General features: G+C 36.6%; 1 protein-coding gene across 2 annotated transcripts in view; it reads left to right on the top strand.

Moving 5' to 3' along the window:
- The window catches only part of LOC149782924 (kelch domain-containing protein 4-like), an 80,312-nt gene that overhangs the window by 34,697 nt on the left and 24,066 nt on the right, over positions 1-21,549 (top strand). For both annotated transcript variants that reach the window (XM_089934479.1, XM_089934481.1), the window contains 4 exons: positions 10,402-10,538; positions 14,803-14,895; positions 19,375-19,601; positions 20,060-20,205. In XM_089934479.1, the coding sequence (XP_089790605.1) occupies positions 10,402-10,538; positions 14,803-14,895; positions 19,375-19,601; positions 20,060-20,205 (603 nt within the window). The remainder of the gene's footprint in view (positions 1-10,401; positions 10,539-14,802; positions 14,896-19,374; positions 19,602-20,059; positions 20,206-21,549) is intronic.

Below are 21,549 nucleotides of genomic sequence, written 5' to 3'. Positions count from 1 at the left end.
TCTTTGACAACAAAGTTTCAAGCTTTTTGGTGTCATCACTTTGCTGTCCTCACACACTTAGGTGCCCTTGGTACGTACCTGCACAAGTCAAAATGGTGTACCCTCACATTGCTATAGCTGTATTTAAATAGATATGTGATATAGAAAATTTGTGTAATTTTAATGCATCATTTCTGCCACACTCGGACACATACAAGTTAGTTTTCTATATTAACCTAGTCTTAGCATCCATTTCATAGTTATATATGTGATGCTCTACTTATTTTACCTACTGGTATATAGTCCATTATTTGGTCTTTCCTACAGTTATATTGCCTTAAAACTGATATTATAGCATCCAATTTTGTTAGTATCAGTAATGAAGCTTCAGTGCATTTGTTATGTGCATGTATGGTGTGTACTATAGGAAACTCAAATATATTGCTGTATCATTTCTGCCACTCTTGTATACATACAGGTAAGTTTTCAGTACATTGTTTTGTCATAGCATTTAAATCATGCTTACTGTAATTATCACTTCAGAGATTTTACTTGTATAGGTAGTCATTTTGCCTCTCTTGCAGGTAACATTTATTAGAATCGATGTTTTAGCATCCACCTCATAAGTATTAATAGTGATGCTCCAATATTGCATGTGTTCGGACCACATGTGCTCTTTTACAGATAATTGCTATAGTGTGTAGCTCTACACCTGCACCCAGAAATTCATAAAAAACAGAATCTATGCAGTGCTACACCAGTATATATTGTCTGCACTATTTTGTCATACAGATTTAGACCATGGGCAAGACCAGATTGACAGCCACTCTAGATATGTTGCTTACTCGAGTTGTCAATCAGTAAATCAGACTTGCATATTATGGACAGAAGTTGATGGGTAACAATACTTAGGTACTAAATGGGAACGCACCGAAGCACACCTTGAGGGACGAGAACATCATTAGTTTGCATACTAGGGTTTGAAACCATATCACTTGCTTAGGAGAGATACGGTCTCAGTTACCATCTCATAAATCAATTTAACGTACTGGCTATGTGGATCAATATCCCGTACCCTGTCTCATCCTCAAGAACATAACAATGTCATGCCATCCAAGATGCACCTGTTCTGTCATGACCTGACTCTTTCATATACTTCACAATCGGCCATGAACACGATAATACAGTATCAGCCACCAGAAGAACGAGCTTTGTTCAGGTTTGTGAACCCAGTTTATGCATGCACTCTCAAGGATCAGTCTATCCCTCTTCATGCCACTAGACACTTCCTGAATTCAACACTCAATTTGATGCCTCATTATGCATGAACCCAGCTTCATGAACCTAGTTGATACAGGCACTCTTATGGATAAGTCTAACCCACATAGTGCTGCAAATTTTTTTTCTCCATATGTTTCCCATCTTGGTACCTCAGTATCCAAGATGCGTAAATTCACTTGTTTTCAAGCTTTCACCACTCAAAGAGTGCCTGTACTTAGCAACAGCATGGAAGTCACCATATGGAACTCAGGACATGCTGCAAGTATAGTGAGCAACCATCTTCAGAATTCTTCTCCAGCTACTATGCAGGTAGCACAAGAGATGAGAAAACTTGCTTGTAAGTCCCCTTGTCATTGTTAGATCTTATTATGATGTGAAAAGACTCGGCCTTACAGGCCTGGATTGAGCTACTATGATGTGTAAAGACTTGGCCCTACAGGCCTGGATTGAGTTACTATGATGTGTAAAGACTCAGCCCTACAGGCCTGGATTGAGGAAGTTTTCCACTTACTATGATGTGTAAAGACTTGGCCTTACAGGCCTGAATTGAGGAAGTTTTCCACTTACTATGATGTGTAAGGACTTGGCCTTACAGGCCTGGATTAAGGAAGTTTTCCACTTACTATGATGTGTAAAGACTCAGCCCTACAGGCCTGGATTGAGGAAGTTTTCCACTTACTATGATGTGTAAAGACTTGGCCTTACAGGCCTGAATTGAGGAAGTTTTCCACTTACTATGATGTGTAAGGACTTGGCCTTACAGGCCTGGATTAAGGAAGTTTTCCACTTACTATGATGTGTAAAGACTCAGCCCTACAGGCCTGGATTAAGGCAGTTTTCCATTTACTATGATGTGTAAAGACTCAGCCCTACAGGCCTGGATTGAGGAAGTTTTCCACTTACTATGATGTGTAAAGACTTGGCCGTACAGGCTTGAATTGAGGAAGTTTATCACTTCCTATGATGAGTAAAGACTCAGCCTTACAGACCTGGATTGAGTTACTATGATGTGTAAGGACTGAGTCTTACAGGCCTGAATTGAGGAAGTTTTCCACTTACTATGATGCATAAAGGCTCAGCCTTACAGGTCTGGATTGAGGAAGTTTTCCACTTACTATGATGTGTAGAGACTTGGCTTTACAGGCCTGGATTGAGTTAACTACGATGTGTAAGGACTCAGCCCTACAGGCCTGAATTGAGGAAGTTTTCCACTTACTTTAATAGGAGTTCTGTCCTCCTCCACCCTCTACATCAACAGCCTGGTCTACAGGTCAGTTGATTATTGACTGAAGAAGAATCTTTTTTCAATGACTTACACAGTCCAGCAGAGTTACTGACATTCTGGGCTGCTTACATGATCTGTTTGAAGTCCCAGGTATCAACAAGTTCTTTTTTAACTTAGATGCCTTCTCTTAAACTTTGGTCGGCAGTTCTGTAAGTCCCACACACCAGTTTTCTATTTGGATACCCAGGAGTTGATTGAGATACAGCAATTTTGGGGATGACAAAGCAATACTCTGTTTGCATGGATTGGAAAATCTTTTAATGACACACAGCAATTGTTGTGTAGCATTTTGCTGTGGAGTCTATGCTGGATCAAGTGTCTATGGTAATCTTTCAACAGATGGAATACATGTTATCTTCTCCAACCCTGACTCCCACAAGACATGCGTGGGAATCTGTTTCTAGAATGGCCTGCATCTTAAACATGGCATAATAGCTGCAGACTTAATAACTGGTAGAAATAGACGCAGTAATCTATACCTCCATCTTTCTTAATGACCATCATAAGGCAAGTTATGCTCACAACCTCTGTCATCTAATCTCCTCTGTAATGATTAGGTACAAGCCACCAAGGCTACCGAGGCTGCAGTTCTTCAGTGGATAGATTTGGCATGACAAGTAGTTTCTAATGGATTCATTATCGCTTTCAGTACACCTTCTTTGTCCATGGTTCCATCATGTACAGACACAGCACTCTTGGCCCAGTAATCGACCTAAGCACACTCATTTGTGCTCCTGGGTTCACGATGGAACACCATGACAGATGCATAACTTCATGTCCCCATTCACATGGCTTCTGGGAAGTTCCTGCTGTTCACCTACTACATTCTAAAAAAAGAGTAGGTTGGAGGAGCACATGATACTTTGTTTCTCTCCTTCACAACCTCAGTTTCTTTGTCAGTGTGATCATATCCAGTCTTGTACCATCTCAAGATTTTGGTCATCTAATTATGGAGTTAACACTAATGTAGACAGAGACAAGCATTTAAATCAGCACCATGTTGGCTTTCTTGCTTACAGTGATGACTGTATAACTTGGGACACAAAACAATAATTAATTTGTTCTGTGCCCCAAGATTTATAGACATTTTAAAAAATATATCATTTTTGGTGTCCCAACACTTGGAGACACAAAAAATTTCAAGACAAAATTGGCAAGATCAACAAGTATCACACAACAGTGACCAGTTCTTTCAACAAACACATCAAAAAAACTTAAAAACTACAATGATTGTTTTTGTTATTATTTGGCATGTACATATTTTCCAATTTCTCCAACTTTAGTTTACATGGGAGACCATGCTGTACTAAAATGTACAATACTTACAAATTGCAAATTGTGTTTAGAGCCACTTACATCCTTGTTCATTCCCTAAAATATTGGTAGAGTTTGCTTTGTTCAATGTTTTTATCATATCACATTCTTCCAGATTCCACTTCAGCTAGAAGTACATAAATTCTGAATATAGATTGACTAGGATCATCATTGATCATCATGGATATATTTTATATTATACTAGGATCATCATGGATCATCTTTGATCATCATGGATCTATTTTATATTATACTAGGATCATCATGGATATATTTTATATTATACTAGGATCATCATGGATCATCATTGATCATCATGGATCTATTTTATATTATACTATGATCATCATGGATTATCATGGATATATTTTATATTATACTAGGATCATCATGGATATATTTTATATTATACTAGGATCATCGTGGATCATCATGGATATATTTTATATTATACTAGGATCATCATGTATATATTTTATATTATACTAGGATCATCATGGATATATTTTATATTATACTAGGATCATCATTGATCATCATCGATCTATTTTATATTATACTATGATCATCATGGATTATCATGGATCTATTTTATATTATACTAGGATCATCAAGGATTATCATGGATAGGGCTGTCAAAAATCACGAAAAACCAACCCGGGTACCCGTTGCGAAATTTAACGGGTACCCGTTAGCACATGAATGACATGTACAACCGTAGACCAACTAATTGTTATCCCCATTTCTTTAATATTTTATATGGCGATAGAGGCTAACCGTGTAATGCACTACTCGGTCTGATGCGTCCGCACCGATGTAGCTGCGAATGATCTGACCGCACGCTATTAATTAATAAATTTATTTAGAATGACCTTTGTACACAGATGGTAGGTATAATCCAACTTTTAATGATCACTGTGATCAGCCACGTTAAATCCTTTAGAACACTCACCTTTTTTTAAAGCTTAAGTCCTTGTTAGAACAGACCACGTTTATTCATCGGCTTTTGACCGCAGATTTGAATTACCCACGCATGCGTGTAAAGCAGCTTTACCACATGTCAAGAGTAATGCGTTAAAACCGTCTGTGTGTGTGTGTGTGTGTGTGTGTGTGTGTGTGTGTGTGTGTGTGTGTGTGTGTGTGTGTGTACGAAGATTTCAAGGTGTCTAGGTGATAATTGTTCATAATATAAATTGTGGGATTTCTTCGACATGTGTGTTCAGAAATCAAAGGTATCCATCTGGATTTCATTAAAAGAGCACGCAATGTACCGATCATTTAGCACCCACAATCAATAGTCATCGTCTACAAAGAGGTTTATTACCTGTAGAACAATGCTATGTTTTAACGTTGGTATATAATGCCTCGGGGATAACTGTTTGTCCTGTTGCACAATGCCAATGAATTTTATTAATCCAAACAGACTCTCTGATGTATTGTTTATTTATATTAAGCAGGGATCTGGTTTCTAATTAAAGCCATAGCTGTCACACCTGTTTGAAGTGGTTGGTGAGTGTGGCGATTTTTTTTTACGGGTACCCGCGTTTACGTTTCAATACCCGGGTTTTTCAATACGGTCGGGTACCCGGGTACCCGAGTACCCGTTGACAGCCCTAATCATGGATATATTTTATATTATACTAGGATCATCATGGATATATTTTAGTTTTATGTTTTGAATGAACAAAATTAATTTTCCATACACTGGAATTTGGAAAACTGGTTGTTTCAGCACCTCATTCATTTGTTAATTTGCAGATTGGTCTTTTGTTTTGTGACAAATCAAAGCATGTTAATCATTAAACCCTGAAACTGGCTTGGGTTACGATGGAATTTTGTCTGGCGGCTATGCCTATACATTGATGTGTAACTGCCTTTTGCACCATAATATTAGCACAATTAATGTAGCTGTGTAAACAGGATTTAAGATTGTTTTCATCAAAACAAATTACAGCTTAGTTAAGTTTTTATGGTATTACAATTTTTTTGAAGCATTATTTCTGAAACTTTATTGTATTTTGGAGATATCATTTAAGTTGAATGCAGTGGTGTGTATGAATTTAATCCAAGAGATGTACTCAATGTATGTTCAAACCTTCAGTGTACATGCAGTGGTACCATTATGTAAATATGCTCACTAAATGATAGTGTTGAACCAAGCACTATTGTTGTTCATTGTCGTCATACTGGGATCACATTTTGATGAGTTATGTATTGACATTTTCAAGGCAAAATAAAAATGTATTTACTGGTGCATTGATGCAGAATTCTAAAGCATTAGTGCATAATCAAATAGTAACTAACTAGAGTCAAGAGGGAGAGTTTACTGTTACAACAAATAGTAATTAACCAGAGTCAAGAGGGAGAGTTTACTGTTAAAACAAATAGTAATTAACCAGAGTCAAGAGGGAAAGTTTACTGTTACAACAAATAGTAATTAACTAGAGTCAAGAGGGAGAGTTTACTGTTACAACAATCTTTAAATGCTCACTTCTGGTCATCATCTGATCAAATTATATACAAGTCTGAGTTAGGTAAAAATAATAATAAAACAGAAGAAAATTAAATAATTTATTGAATTTTTCAGTGTAATAGTTCATGATGATGGTTCCTTAACAACCATAAAGCATGTTTTTTGGTGTCATTACAGTTGATAAAATACATCGATTAGTCAAAAAAGATATCAGAGGTGTTCCAAGACTTATACTACATGAAACAATTGCTATAATTTTAAATCCCAACATTTATAGGTCATATAAAATTACTTTTGAAAATAATGGAGGGTGTCCCAAGATGTGTAGTGTCCCAATATTTATAGTCATTACATTATATAGGACAATCCACCTACACAGAATTCCTTTGCCTGCTGGGTTTGCTCAAAGCAGCAGTCCCAGGTTGTCTTTTTGTGTGCCAGTTACAGCTGATTCTGTTATCCAAATGGATGCCAATACTTTTCTCATTGGACCAACTTCTCATAATCTGCACAATATGAGGTTCCATTTTAAAGATGGGGAAACCCCACATGCTTCACTTTGGGGATACCTCTGCAAGTACAATGTCTGGAAATCACTGTCTATACTGATCTGGGCACAGAGGAGTAGGAACATGCTTTCTTCCATCATTCCAAGAAGCCACTGGAGTGTGACCCCCTTATGATTATCATTTGCATGTCAACATTTTTTACATGAAATCCATTTTGAAATCATTTTGTTGGTGGAAGGAGAATCTACATGGGAAGGGTGTTCTCATTTTGTCCAACAGCTGTGGTGATTTGTTTAAAATGGCAAGGTGGAACCAAGTCCCCAGACTTTTGCATTTTTGTTTTGATTTTCTAATGTGCTATATTCAGTGACAAATCCATGCCCATGTTCATCATATTCCTGGTGAGCTAAATGTATTAGCAGAATCATTTTAAAAGAATCAATTAATAAAAATGGATTGGTCTCTTCATCCTTCACTTTTCACTTGCATGTGCCTAATGGGATTGACCTATTCATGATAAGGTAGAATGCCAACTCCACATCTTTGTCTCACTGGTCCCAGATGGCCTTGACATATACTCTTACCCTCCAACACCTCTGCATCTAGTCCCAGATGGCCTTGACATATACTCTTACCCTCCAACACATCTGCATCTAGTCCCAGATGGCCTTGACATATACTCTTACCCTCCAACACATCTGCATCTAGTCCCAGATGGCCTTGACATATACTCTTACCCTCCAACACCTCTGCATCTAGTCCCAGATGGTCTGGACATATAATCTTACCCTCCAACACCTCTGCATCTAGTCCCAGATGGTCTGGACATATAATCTTACCCTCCAACACCTCTGCATCTAGTCCCAGATGGCCTGGACTCTTACCCTCCAACATCTCTGCATCTGAGCAGGATACAGAATGCAAGAGAATCAGTGTTTCACCTCATCCTGATTGTTTCACTCAAATGGAGAAAAAAATCTGGATCAACATCCTCAGAGGTCTCCAGGAAAATTGAGTTATTCCCTCAACTACTCAAGCAACCATGACATCTGGTGTTTGATGCCAAGCCAGAGTAGCCGAACCTGCACATAAGGATCTTATTAAACAAGCCTTCAGGAACAAATGGTTATCAGAACCAATGCTGAAGAAATCACTCAAGCGAGAGGACACTTCACTTTAAAGTCATATAAAGGCAAATGGAAAATCTTCACAGTGGTGTGCACAAGAACACATTATATGACAGGCAGCAAGACATCAAATGGCAGGGCCCCGAGTGGCTGAGTGGTCTAAAGCACTCCCCATTACGGATCACTGCCATCTCACCTCTGTCTGTGTGGGTTCGAGTCTCGGATTCGGCCAATGTGGGTATGTGAGAAAGCTTGCCAGTAGCTTCTCGTGGGTCAATGGTTCTTTCCGGGGGTTTTACCGGGTTCTCCCTCCACCATTAATACTGGCCGCTATGTATAGCCTATCATGTGCTGAAAAATGGCGTTAAACCCCACAACAACATAAAATGGCTAACTTCCTGCCATGGTTCTTGGATGACAAATAGTGATCACCATTCATGATTAATTTAGGCTATTGTACCATAATCACTTGATCCCTACATCATGATGGAAAAGAGGATTGATCTTCTGTCCAGTTTTGATTACGCACATTCAATGACAGGTTGGCTGAACAAGACACCATTTAAAACACTCTCAAGGCAAAGACCTGCTTCCACACTGCATCACTGAACAGCAGGCAGAATCAGTGAAACATCAGTGGACTACATTCAGCTCTGACAAGATGGGTTTGTATTGCTCATGACAGCCCATGCTTTCATGGCTAAGGACAGGCTCCAGTTCATGGGGAATCAGACTTTTGTAATGAATTCCTGTATGCCATGGACACTTTATCTCAAAGGACCAAGCCATCACCTTAGGGGGATCATGCCTCTTTCCCCCCCACCACACACACACACACAGGGAAATGATGACATGTCATCACAGGCACTTTCATGCTGGATAAAGTGGATTATTCATTCCACATATCGGATCATAACCCCGGCCAAATGAATTTGCTGTGCATCTTGGCTCACAAAGTTACGGCAGTCACCACAAACATTGCATTTGAGCGAAACTGTGCTCCATGTCATGAAAGGGAGACCTATAGCCAGGGTGCAACAGGTTACCTTCCCTTCTTCATGACTAACACTAAACTTGCAGGACAGAAAAAATATTCTCTCTCAAATATATGGAGTTCTTTCTCCAGTCAGATTATCTAGAAGTTATCTAAGGGACAGGAGATGGTCTCTCCAAGGTGAGGGAATGTGTCTCTGTCCACTTACTACTTGGTTCTCTTAAGGTATTTTGACTGAGCAAAGTATTTGAAGAACAAACCAATTTTTCTTGAATAATACTTACCCAGTCATAATACACATGCACCCTCCCAGCCTCTCCACAAATACATCCATATAAAAAGCATACCTTCCACACCAGCAGTAACTGAAGAATTCACAAGATTTGACACCAAATCATGTATCATGGGGAGATCATTCAGTCTAACTGCCACATAAGTGGGCAGATAACTTTTAGCTTTTTATCTAAAACATTTTAGCATGGGAGACTGGATTTGTGAGATAGTAGCAATTCGCCTAATGTATTATGATCAGGTAAGTATTACTGAACAAACATATTTTACTAGAAAAAAATTTCTTCTCAATATACTTATGTTGGGTTATTCTTACCCCTGTACTTTCAAAGACAAAGTGATGTTTATGTGATCTTGCCCATCTATGTTCATACAACAAATCGATTGATGCCTTTGGCTGGAGCTGGGAAGGGGGCACACTTTGGCATGAGCTGGGTTGTAAATATACAACCCCTGATACACCACTCAAGATACAGACCTGCAACCTTGGGATATAATTTTAGGGTGATCTGTAAATGTCTTCAATGGTCATAGATTTCAGGTTCATCTGTAGGTGATGGGTCAAGAGTCATGAGAATGGGTGTGCAAAAAAATTAATCTTAAGTTTAAATTCTACAAGTCAAAAGATTTGTTATGTATAATCAGTGATCCATCCATCAGTACATTAGACATGATTGTTAATGAGTTGCCTGGGGCTACTGTAGGGGCATACATATGTGTTTTGAATCAGATGCCTGGGGCTACTATAGGGGCATACATATATGTTTTGATTGAGATACCTGGGGCTACTGTAGGGGCATACATATTTGTTTTGAATGAGATGTATGGGGCTACTGTAGGGGCATACATATGTGTTTTGAATGAGATGCCTGGGGCTACTGTGTGGGGCATATGTTTTGAATGAGATGCCTGGGGCTACTGTAGAGGTATAAATATGTGGCTTCAGGGTTATAACTTAGAAACTATACATATCCTTACCCTATAACTATAATACAGTAATGAAAACACAAATTTAGATATGCAACCGACATTGACTCCTGTGTCTGTCCTTACCGCTGAGTGCTAATGATTTAAGGAATTAGGGAAACCAGGTTAGACCATGTATATGTATTATACAAACACTCTCTAGTTTTTTAAATTAATTTCAGGCTGTGGCCCTAAAACAGGAAGGGGGTCAGCTATGGATATTTGGAGGAGAGTTTGCTAGCCCAACCCAGGCCCAGTTCTACCACTACAAGGATCTTTGGGTGTACCACATCAAAACCAGAAAATGGGAAAAGATTGAGTAAGGCAACAAGAAGATTATGACTAAGGTCTGACAAATTTCAGAATGAAATGGTAGCCATGCTGGATACCAGGATAAGACTATGTCTACCTAGTTGGATGCCCAGATATGAATCAGTCAGCCCAGAAGGATGCCATGAAAATGATGTCAGCCCAGACAAATGCCAGAATAATATTCTGCTTGCCCAGCTTAAATTTTATTGTTCAAAGTAGTCACTTTAAATAGAGAATGTTAGATTTGAAACTTTTCTTTATTTTCCTATTATGAGCCCTGAATAATTTGTTAACATATATTCCAATCATACGACTTCCCTGCAAATGCACAATGAAAGATGACAGAATCTAGTTTCCTATTATTGGATGTTGTCAAGCAATTTTTGGGTAATGTTACGAACATGTTGGACTCAGTACCATTGTTTTCTTATTATTAGCCCATGCTGGATGGTAAGCCTTCACTATTTTCAAAATTTTGGCATTTCCTTAGAATACCATTGTCCGATACTAAGTCCACCCCAGATTATTACATTTATTTCAGACTGACTCTCTGGGCCTATCAGGGGAGAAATACTGTAAATTTGTTGCTTTACAACATGATGTCACAGCAGATCTATCAAGACATAACAGTGAGTCATGTTATACCATTTATGTATGACAACATGATGTCACAGCAGATCTATCAAGACATAACAGTGAGTCATGTTATACCATTTATGTATGACAACATGATGTCACAGCAGATCTATCAAGACATAACAGTGAGTCATGTTATACCATTTATGTATGACAACATGATGTCACAGCAGATCTATCAAGACAACAGTGAGTCATGTTATACCATTTATATATGACAACATGATATCACAGCAGATCTATCAAGACATAACAGTGGATCATGTTATACCATTTATGTATGACAACATGATGTCACAGCAGATCTATCAAGACATAACAGTGGGTCATGTTATACCATTTATGTATGACAACATGATGTCACAACAGATCTATCAAGACATAACAGTGGGTCATGTTATACCATTTATGTATGACAACATGATGTCACAGCATATCTGTCAAGACATAACAGTGGGTCATGTTATACCATTTATGTATGACAAATTCTGTCATAAAAATGATTAAATATTAGTTCTTTTCAATAATATTATGGAAAGCAATTTAAATTGAGTTCATTATTTAACAGATTTTGATTTGTTTTTAATCAATAAGATAAATAATGGCATTGGTATTAATGGTGTGATGATTATTCAAAATAACCAAAGACTGGTCAAATAAAGCAAGTGATGAGTAATTAGGTCATGATTTTCCATCATTGAATATAAACATATACAGTTTTCCATTTGTAAACTATTAAAACTTTAAGGATGAATTTTTCCTGGAAAACTAAAATATGTGAATTAGAGTTTCCAGTTATAAACATTACTGTAAGAATCCAATATTTTGTAGAAACCCAACAACATGATGATGATAAATACAGATGTCAACCTTTTAGCTTTCTGGCATACAAACATTCTCCCCCCCCCCCCACCTATCACTGTCTCATTGAAAAGTTTAGAAAGTACCCTCCATATGATTAAGCCAGATGATTGATCCGTTTTGTTGAACCACTCATCAATTTTTAAATTTCAGTCCGTTCACAACACTAGATGGTACTCTTTTATTTTGTTCTGCCTAACACTAGATTGTACCATTTTATTATGTTCTTGCCCAGAGTACATAGGGTTGGCATGCTGCCCCTATTGCCCTGTATTATACCACACTGCTTGCAGCAGGGGCATCTTAATTTTATCCCATCCATCTGTCCATTCCATCCTGTCAGTCTGTCCGTTCAGTACCATTCATCTGTCAATTTCAACCTATTCATCCGTCCATTGAATCCCATTCATCAGTTCATTTGATCCCTTTCATCTCTCCGTTTTATTATATTTATCCATCCATTTGATCCCATTCATCTGTCCATTTGATCCCCATCTATTTGATCCAGTCCATCTATCCATTTGATCCCCATCTATCTGTCCATTTGATCCCATTCATCTCTCCATTTGATTGCATTCATCAGTCCATTTTATCCCCATCTATCTGTCCATTTGATCTCATTCATCTGTCCATTTGATCCCATTCATCAGTCCATTTGATCGCCATCTGTCTGTCCATTTGATCTCATTCATCTGTCCATTTGATCCCATAAATCTGTCTGTTTGATTCCCATCTATCTGTTCATTTGATCCCATTCTTCCATTTTTGATCCCATCAGTCTGTCCATTTGATCCCATTAGTCTATCCTTTAATTGCATTCATCTGTCCACCATTGACCTATATATAATCATTTGTAACAATGACCTGTTGAATGGTCAAAACTGTTCTGATCAAAAGCAAACATAAAAAGAAGCTCAAAAAAAGGAGTCTGGCTTCCAGTTTGTATATAGTGACAGATGGTACAGTCCATAAACCAGGCTAATGTACATGTCATGAATTCCCATTGTAGTACCAAAATTAAGGTAGTGGTCTTGTATATTGTTTTGTCTTTGAGTTGATTCATATTGCCTGGGGAATCATTTGTGGGACTTGATTGATAGTGTTAGAGGCATGCGATGTTTGTTGTTGTTTTTTTCCTGATGTTACAGTGATTACATCCTAATCACCAAGCTGTCGTCTATTCAAGTTGGTGTGACTGGGTTATACACTTTGTTTATAGAGTGACTCCCTGTATGCCTTCTTTGAATTAAGCCATTGACTTTTGTTTCGGAGTAAATGATTCTGTTTCTGGATGAGATAACTGATTAATTTTATTTCAGTAATTGTTAGATGTGCAGTGCACGTCTAGATTTTTCATATTTTCCCAAAGCCTAGTCAAAACTGTCTTTACAGTCAATATTACTACTGAGCTCTTATAATGTTAACAACTAGCACCTTAACAACAATGGAAAAACCTCCAACTAAAAAGAGAAAAAAAATTAATGCTGGAGAAAATAATTATTGTAATTGAAAGAAGTGGAAAAGAGCAGTTTAGACATTGGTAAAACAAAGTTAGGGTGTTATAAAGAAAAAGGAGTAAATCAGAAATGATTTCCTGTGCTGATAATTGTGCATGTGTTCTTTGAATGTAAATGTGATTTGATGTTTAATGATAGAAGTATATTTTTGTTGCTATATAATTTTGTTTTCAGATGAATGCATACAATATTTTAGCAAGGACTATTAATGAAGAATAGAATATATGTACAGTGATTGTGGTTATTTTTGTTTAATTGTTCTGAAACTGGACCTTGGAAACTGGTCTTTTTGTACAAGCCTGTTATGAGAGACTACCTGTCTTGAGAGACCAGTTTTTGTTGGCCAAAGGGGCAGTCTCTCATAACAGGTTTTACTGTACCATTACCTGGGGATTGATTTTAGATTGATAGGATTTGACACTATGTAAAGATATCAATTTATTAAAAGGCTAAAACTCTAACATTTCACAAGCAAGCAAACTTAAGTTGAAGTTGAACAGACCCTGACTGGCCAACACATTATTGAAAGTGACTGGATGGCTATGATGTATGCTGTTGAGTAGGTGTTAACTCATTAACCTCTGATTTTACATTTGTGTGTCAGGAGTTAGTACCATACTTCCGAGCTCTGTAGCATCAAGGTCATTTAAGATATACCAAAATGGGTGGTATTACATAAAAGTAGACAGATGTAGCTCTACAAGGAGACCAACAAATCTGGGCTTTCTACACGCATTACACAATACAGGGGTAAAAACATTTTTTTAGACCTGATTTTTTTACACCAAAAAATTGCTTTTTGGCTTCAGTTTTAAGGCAGACTGGTATGAACTGCACACAGACAGGCAAACCTTTGCAAAAAAGTTGGATAAGCTATAGATTTAAAGTAAAATGTGTCCAGGACATGAAAATGATGGGTCCAATAAACAAAAAAAAGAAAAGGAATTCCAACTTTTACCCTTCTGCACATGCGCAAGCGAAATATCCAATGAAAAACGAAGTTTCTAACTTAACTAGGCATGAGGCCAAACAGAAATGACTTGAACACAGATTTATTTGGATGTATTCAAAAGCAGCCCCCAAAATGTGTTTCCCATCTCGTATTTCAGGCTAAAACGACAAAAAATCTCCAGGTGTTAATGAGTTAAACAAAAACGCAGTACACTTGTTATACCTCAGAAAAAACAAGTATGATTATAGACTTTTGCATGTTATGGAGAGGTAGGTATAGCCATGAAATATATTTGTTTTTTGCAGTGCCCCAGGGGGGCCATCAGCCAGGAGTGGTCACAGAATGGTTAACTGCAAGAAACAGCTGATAGTGTTTGGAGGATTCCATGACAATATCAGGTATGTGTTTCCTTGACAGTAAAGGGTAGGCATGATGATGATAATGATGACAATCATCGTCATTGTCATCATCATCATCATCATTGTGGTTATACCCCTATATTTTAAGGCAGGGTATATAGTAATCTTTGTGTCTGTCTGTCTTGTTAATGCAAATGGACCCCCAATTTTTGATGAATTGCCATCAAAGTTGGTAAATGTTATGGTCATCTGGTACTCACCTGAAGATGTGGATATGGACAATTAATTTTGCTCCTACAATTTTGTTAGTACAACTAGTCGCACAGGTTTTATTTGTTATGAAACTTGGTAAATTTTATGGACATCACCTGAAGATGTACTTTTCAACAAATCACTTGGTACTTACATGTTTTGAGTTATCACTCTTTTTGTCCTACCTGAAAACAGTATAACATAGACTCCTATGAACACAAAGTGTCTTGTGATTTTTTTATGGATTGTTTTGAAACTTGGAACATATCATTATTATCTTTTGAAGATGCACATACCGACAGATTTTGTTGCTCATTTGAGTTTTGTAAGAGTTATTGCCCTTTTTTACTTGTAGCTCTGATTCAGTGTATGATTTTTGTGAATGTAACTACTCTTGCAGGTTTTAGTGGCTTATTGTGAAACTTAGTACATATTAATGAGAAGACATGGATGTTATACTATTTTCACTGTAGTCATGCAATTCATTTGACTATAAAATCATCTTCGTCACAGGGTGGGGGTGGGATGCCTGAGAGGGGGGTGTAATGTCCCGAGCTTTACTTCATCATGAGGCCAGCTTTGACTTGATGTCAACTTTGAATTTTAATCACAAGACAGGAGAACATTTTAAGTTTCAGCAATTTAATAAATGCTAATAATGATAAATATTAACTGTGCAGTGTGCATGAATAAATCAGGAATAAAATTGTAACGTTCCAGTCCAAACTCTATTGTTATGGAATAGATCTAAATGGCTTGATATTTTATGTGTTCTTTCTCTCATAAATCACACCTAAAATGTTTACATAAATGTAGATGATGTGTGTGGCTCAGTGTAAAGTTAAGAAAGTACATAACAAAATAATCACTGAAAATAGAATAATATATTTCTTAGAAAAGAATATAACCAGAAACAAATTGAATTATAAAACACATGAAAAATGATGCCTCTTGTGTTTCCCAATGAATATTGTATTATAGTCTGGAATGTGCTAATATTTTGAAATATTAATTTAGAATTGTTTTGTTTTGTTCTTCTTCATAAGCTAACTAAAGTTCATTTCAATGTAATATGCAGATAATGAATATTCCCTGTACGAAAACTACAATGGATGCTCCCTTCTGTACATGTTTATCTATTTACTGTAGTAATAGTACTGAAACTTTAATATATTTCTCTACTGGAATTTCCGTATGCAGTAATATATAACAATAGAGTAGATTATGGTTTTGTCACTCGAGTCAGTATAGATATATGCAACCAATTCAGTAGCACTACTGTAGTATAGCAAAGTTATTCTATGGGAGCATCAATCTTCAACACTGAAGAATATATTGTAGGTTTATTTTATATCATTTGGAATATTATATAATCTGGAATGCTTTATTTCATTGTACTATATTGTGATCTCTATTGTAAGAATACCAAGGTCGTATTTGCTGTCCTACTTTTTACGATTGATGAGAAAAACCTTGATTGTAAGCATGTGAGGGAAATACGTGAGCAGTTTGAATGATGCTTAACAACTCAATGTAATGCTCAAAAGTATGATGGCGGGTGACTTCGCACTTACATACGTAATTTTGTCAGTGAAATTGCTCTATATTTGGAGACTTGACGTGGAGATATTCACATCAGAACTTAACTCTATATCTCGTAAAATGAATATACTTCACTACATAGTTTATGAGGACTTAAAAGAGGCCAGAACACAACAACCAAAAATACCAATTTGGACCAACATTGACAATGGGCGACAAACCCGTACGTCGTGGGTTATGACTGAAAAATTAAAGCTGCGTTAAAAATCCACATCACACACACACACACAAACCTGTACGAAGTAAGTGCCAATCACAATCACCCAAAATAACAGTATATTGATCATCTAAAATAAGTCAGTGTGATATTAAAATATTTTTAAAGTTATTTATTGTGCCTAGCGACCCTAAAAGTCTTATATCTTCATATATGTAATAAAATATCCCATATTGTTTACCATTAATACAGACATAAAACATTGAAAGTTAATATTTAATGCTGAGACTGAGAATTATTTTTAAATGAACCACACACTATTTATATTTTATAACACCAGAATTTATTACAGGGAGTATATTTATATTAGCAAATTGCTCACTCCTGCCCTCACAGAGAAAAAAATAAAAAGTATAGAAATTTAGAATTGTATGCATATATCATTCCAGCTTGTAGAAGCAAATATATCATTCCAGCTTGTAGAAGCAAGCTTTTCTTTAAAATGTTTGTTAAATATGAGGTTTTGAATTTTATTATTGGAATGATTTGATGTTTGATATTCTTTTATTAAGGATTTATGTAAGACATTTTGTGATTTGGTCGTAGATGTTTTGGACAGGTGTGTACTTTTCTATGATCTGTGTTTTATTCTTCTGAATGCCAGATTTTGATGGCATAAAAAATACTCTATGGATATGTTCTTAAACTTCAAATTAATCAGCAGTTTAATCATATATGTATTATGTTCTAATATATTGATGGGCCTAGAAACAGCAGATGAAATTTTGTTTGTGGTCTCATGGCCATTGAATTTCGTGTTTTTGTTATCAACAGTATAAATATACTTCAAGTGCACTGGTCCCTGAAAACCCCCCACAGTATGCTGGTTATCCCCCCATAATGCGTATATGGTCATAAATCACATTATGTTGGTCCTTGTTTGTTTTCTTATTGTTATTTATTTCAGTTTATTATAGTACATGGCTCATAACCAATCATAATATGATTTCACACAATGATAGACTGTACTCTTGTGTTTTTATGTTCAATCAAGACAATGTTGTTGTAACATCTCTCACTATTAGAAATACATGCACACACACATGTACACACACATATGCACACACACACATGTACACACACTTATAAAACAGGTAACTAATATGGTTCCCATGAACATCATCATAAAAAGTGTGTACTGTAATACTTTCATATTTACCTCGGTATCATGTGAATTGTATAGACTTAGACTTGCCTGGAGATAATATGTCCATAGACTAAGGCCTGGAGATAATGTCCATAGACTGAAGCCTGGACATAAATGTCCATAGACTGAGGCCTGGACATAATATGTCCATAGACTGAGGCCTGGACATAATAGGTCCATAGACTGAGGCCTGGACATAATAGGTCCATAGACTGAGGCCTGGAGATAATATGTCCATAGACTGAGGCCTGGAGATAATAGGTCCATAGACTGAGGCCTGGAGATAATAGGTCCATAGACTGAGGCCTGGACATAATAGGTCCATAGACTGAGGCCTGGAGATGATAGGTCCATAGACTGAGGCCTGGACATAATATGTCCATAGACTGAGGCCTGGAGATAATAGGTCCATAGACTGAGGCCTGGAGATAATAGGTCCATAGACTGAGGCCTGGAGATAATAGGTCCATAGACTGAGGCCTGGAGATAATACATTTTTTGAGTTTAAGCATGGGATTTTGTGTCAACCAGTTACAAAGGACTTTATTTTTAAAATGTCACTTTCTATTGGCTGCAAGAGAAAACTTATTCTCAAGGTCATGTTCAGATCTGTATGATGTCCAGGCTTGAAGTCGTGCATAAAACAGAGTAGTGTATTATCAGATTACAGATCTGTGACTGTTTTTCAGACAAGAATTTAATCAATCAGATATTATATTCCCAGGTTTGGAACTGGTTGCATTTCTGAAACTTTTCAGGATTCATATAGTTTGACAGCAGTACAAAACACAAATTTATGATACCAGACTGAGTCTTAATCATCAAGATGCTAATCATGCTTTTTAGAATGTGTCAAACAGCTTTGTGATAAAAACTAATTCAGTCTGTGTTCAATTATGTCACTTTGTTTTATTGAGTAATCTCAATGACCAACTAGTCATTTCAAACATGCAGGGAACATCTGGAACTTTTCCCAGTGATTTATATTGTGCATATGCACCATTGCAGAACATAGACTTTGCTTTCAGCAGGAGCAGTACAAGAGCAGTTTTTAGGCTAGATACTCAAATTTAAATTATTTTGTGTAATTTTAAGATATTAAAATTATTTTATGGGTTTTTTATTGTCCACTTTATTCGTATAAATATTCAGATATGGTGCTTACCTGAAGTTCCGTTTTCTTGTGCATTATACAAATACTGAACTCATGCTAGTTTTAACTCACCATTTCATGTACTGTATTGGGGCATCTGCGTTTCATGAACACATGTCTACTTTTATTTTTTACTCATCATCACAGGAACTACAAATACTTCAATGATGTTTATGCCTTCAATCTTGAAACATACACATGGACAAAAATTACTCCAAGTGGCAATGGTCCAGCCCCACGGTCAGGCTGTGTCATGGCATGTTTCCAGGATAATCCAAAGATCCTTATTTATGGAGGATACAGCAAGGAGAATGTCAAGCGAGATGTAGAACGGGGAAAAACTCACACAGACATGTTTATTTTGATGCCAGAAGGTAAGTACTACACTATAACACTAGAAATGCACTGAAAAATAAAACTTGCCACTCTGTGTTTATTTTTATTCATCACATTCATATTTAGTTGACTTATATACAGATACAAATTCTTATCAGTTACGCTACTGCTGCAGTCAGATAAATATAGGAGGCAATTGACAACTTTGTCATATGCACCCACAAATATATTCTTAGTTGAAATTTTGTTGTTTTCTTGTATTTTATGTTGAAACAGTCTGCTAGAGCATTCATTGAAATCCTAACCTGGACTTTGTTGGGAAAAGGAATTGAAACACAATTTTTTTCCCCTGTCCCATATCAAGGTTCTGGACATTGTTGGGTGCATTTACAAATGCATATCTTTGACTTAAATGGCCACAAAACCATTGTAGTGGCTGAACATTTACCATGAAATTATTTTTTTATTTACTCGGGTTTGTGTACTGTTGTTCCAGATAAAAAAAAAGATGAATCGATGCCCGAGAAATGGAAATGGCAGCAGATGAAGCAGTCAGGAGTTCAGCCATCCCCAAGAAGTGGAATGCCTATTGCAGTTGCTCCAGGCAACAAGGCCATTTGTTTTGGAGGTGTTTTTGATGAGGTAACATTCACTGCATTAAATTGTGATTTTTGTATTAATTGTAAAATTGTACAGCCCCAGCATATTATATTTTAATGAAATATATTGGAATGTTCTCCATTTTCAGCTCAACTAGTGGAAGATATAGAATGATATTATGTGTTTGACCTGATTTTATATATGGCTTATCAACTATGGGATAAATTAATGTAGTGAGTAGCTCTAACAAAAGAGTATTAGCTCTTTGGGTTTTGCTCATTTTTAACTTAACTCCATCAAATATAAAACTGCTTTTCACCAGCACAAACATATATTTCTCAAAGATGTTGTATATTTTCATTTTCAGTGAGAGGGGGGAAAATATGTGCATCTTTCACTGTTAATGTGGCAACATTTGTATACACTATTTGTGATACCGACAGTAACATATTTATACACTATTTGTGATACAGACAGTAACATATTTATACACTATTTGTGATGCAGACAGTAACATTTGTATACACTGTTTGTGATACAGACAATAACATTAGGCTACACTATTTGTGATACAGACAATAACATTAGACTACACTATTTGTGATACAGACAATAAAGTCTGGATACATCTGTTTACTTGCGGTGATAAACACTATGAGGATGATACAGACAATTAAGTCTGGATACATCTGTTTACTTTCGGTGATAAACACTAGGAGGGTGATACAGACAATTAAGTCTGGATACATCTGTTTACTTGTGGTGATAAACACTATGAGGGTGATACAGACAATTAAGTCTGGATACATCTGTTTACTTTCGGTGATAAACACTAGGAGGGTGATACAGACAATTAAGTCTGGATACATCTGTTTACTTTCGGTGATAAACACTAGGAGGGTGATACAGACAATTAAGTCTGGATACATCTGTTTACTTTCAGTGATAAACACTATGAGGGTGATACAGACAATTAAGTCTGGATACATCTATTTACTTTGGTGATAAAGACTAGGACGGTGATACAGACAATTAAGTCTGGATACATTTGTTTACTTTCAGTGATAAACACTATGAGGGTGATACAGACAATTGAGTGTGGATACATCTGTTTACTTTCGGTGATAAACACTAGGAGGGTGATACAGACAATTAAGTCTGGATACATCTATTTACTTTTGGTGATAAAGACTAGGACGGTGATACAGACAATTAAGTCTGGATACATTTGTTTACTTTCAGTGATAAACACTATGAGGGTGATACAGACAATTAAGTCTGGATACATCTGTTTACTTGCGGTGATAAACACTAGGAGGGTGATACAGACAATTAAGTCTGGATACATCTATTTACTTTTGGTGATAAAGACTAGGACGGTGATAC

This window comes from Sinohyriopsis cumingii, chromosome 15 (genome assembly GCF_028554795.1).
Source record: "Sinohyriopsis cumingii isolate HCF-2022 chromosome 15, ASM2855479v2, whole genome shotgun sequence".
NCBI lineage: Eukaryota > Metazoa > Mollusca > Bivalvia > Unionida > Unionidae > Sinohyriopsis > Sinohyriopsis cumingii.
This window is presented reverse-complemented; position numbering and strand designations above follow the sequence as displayed.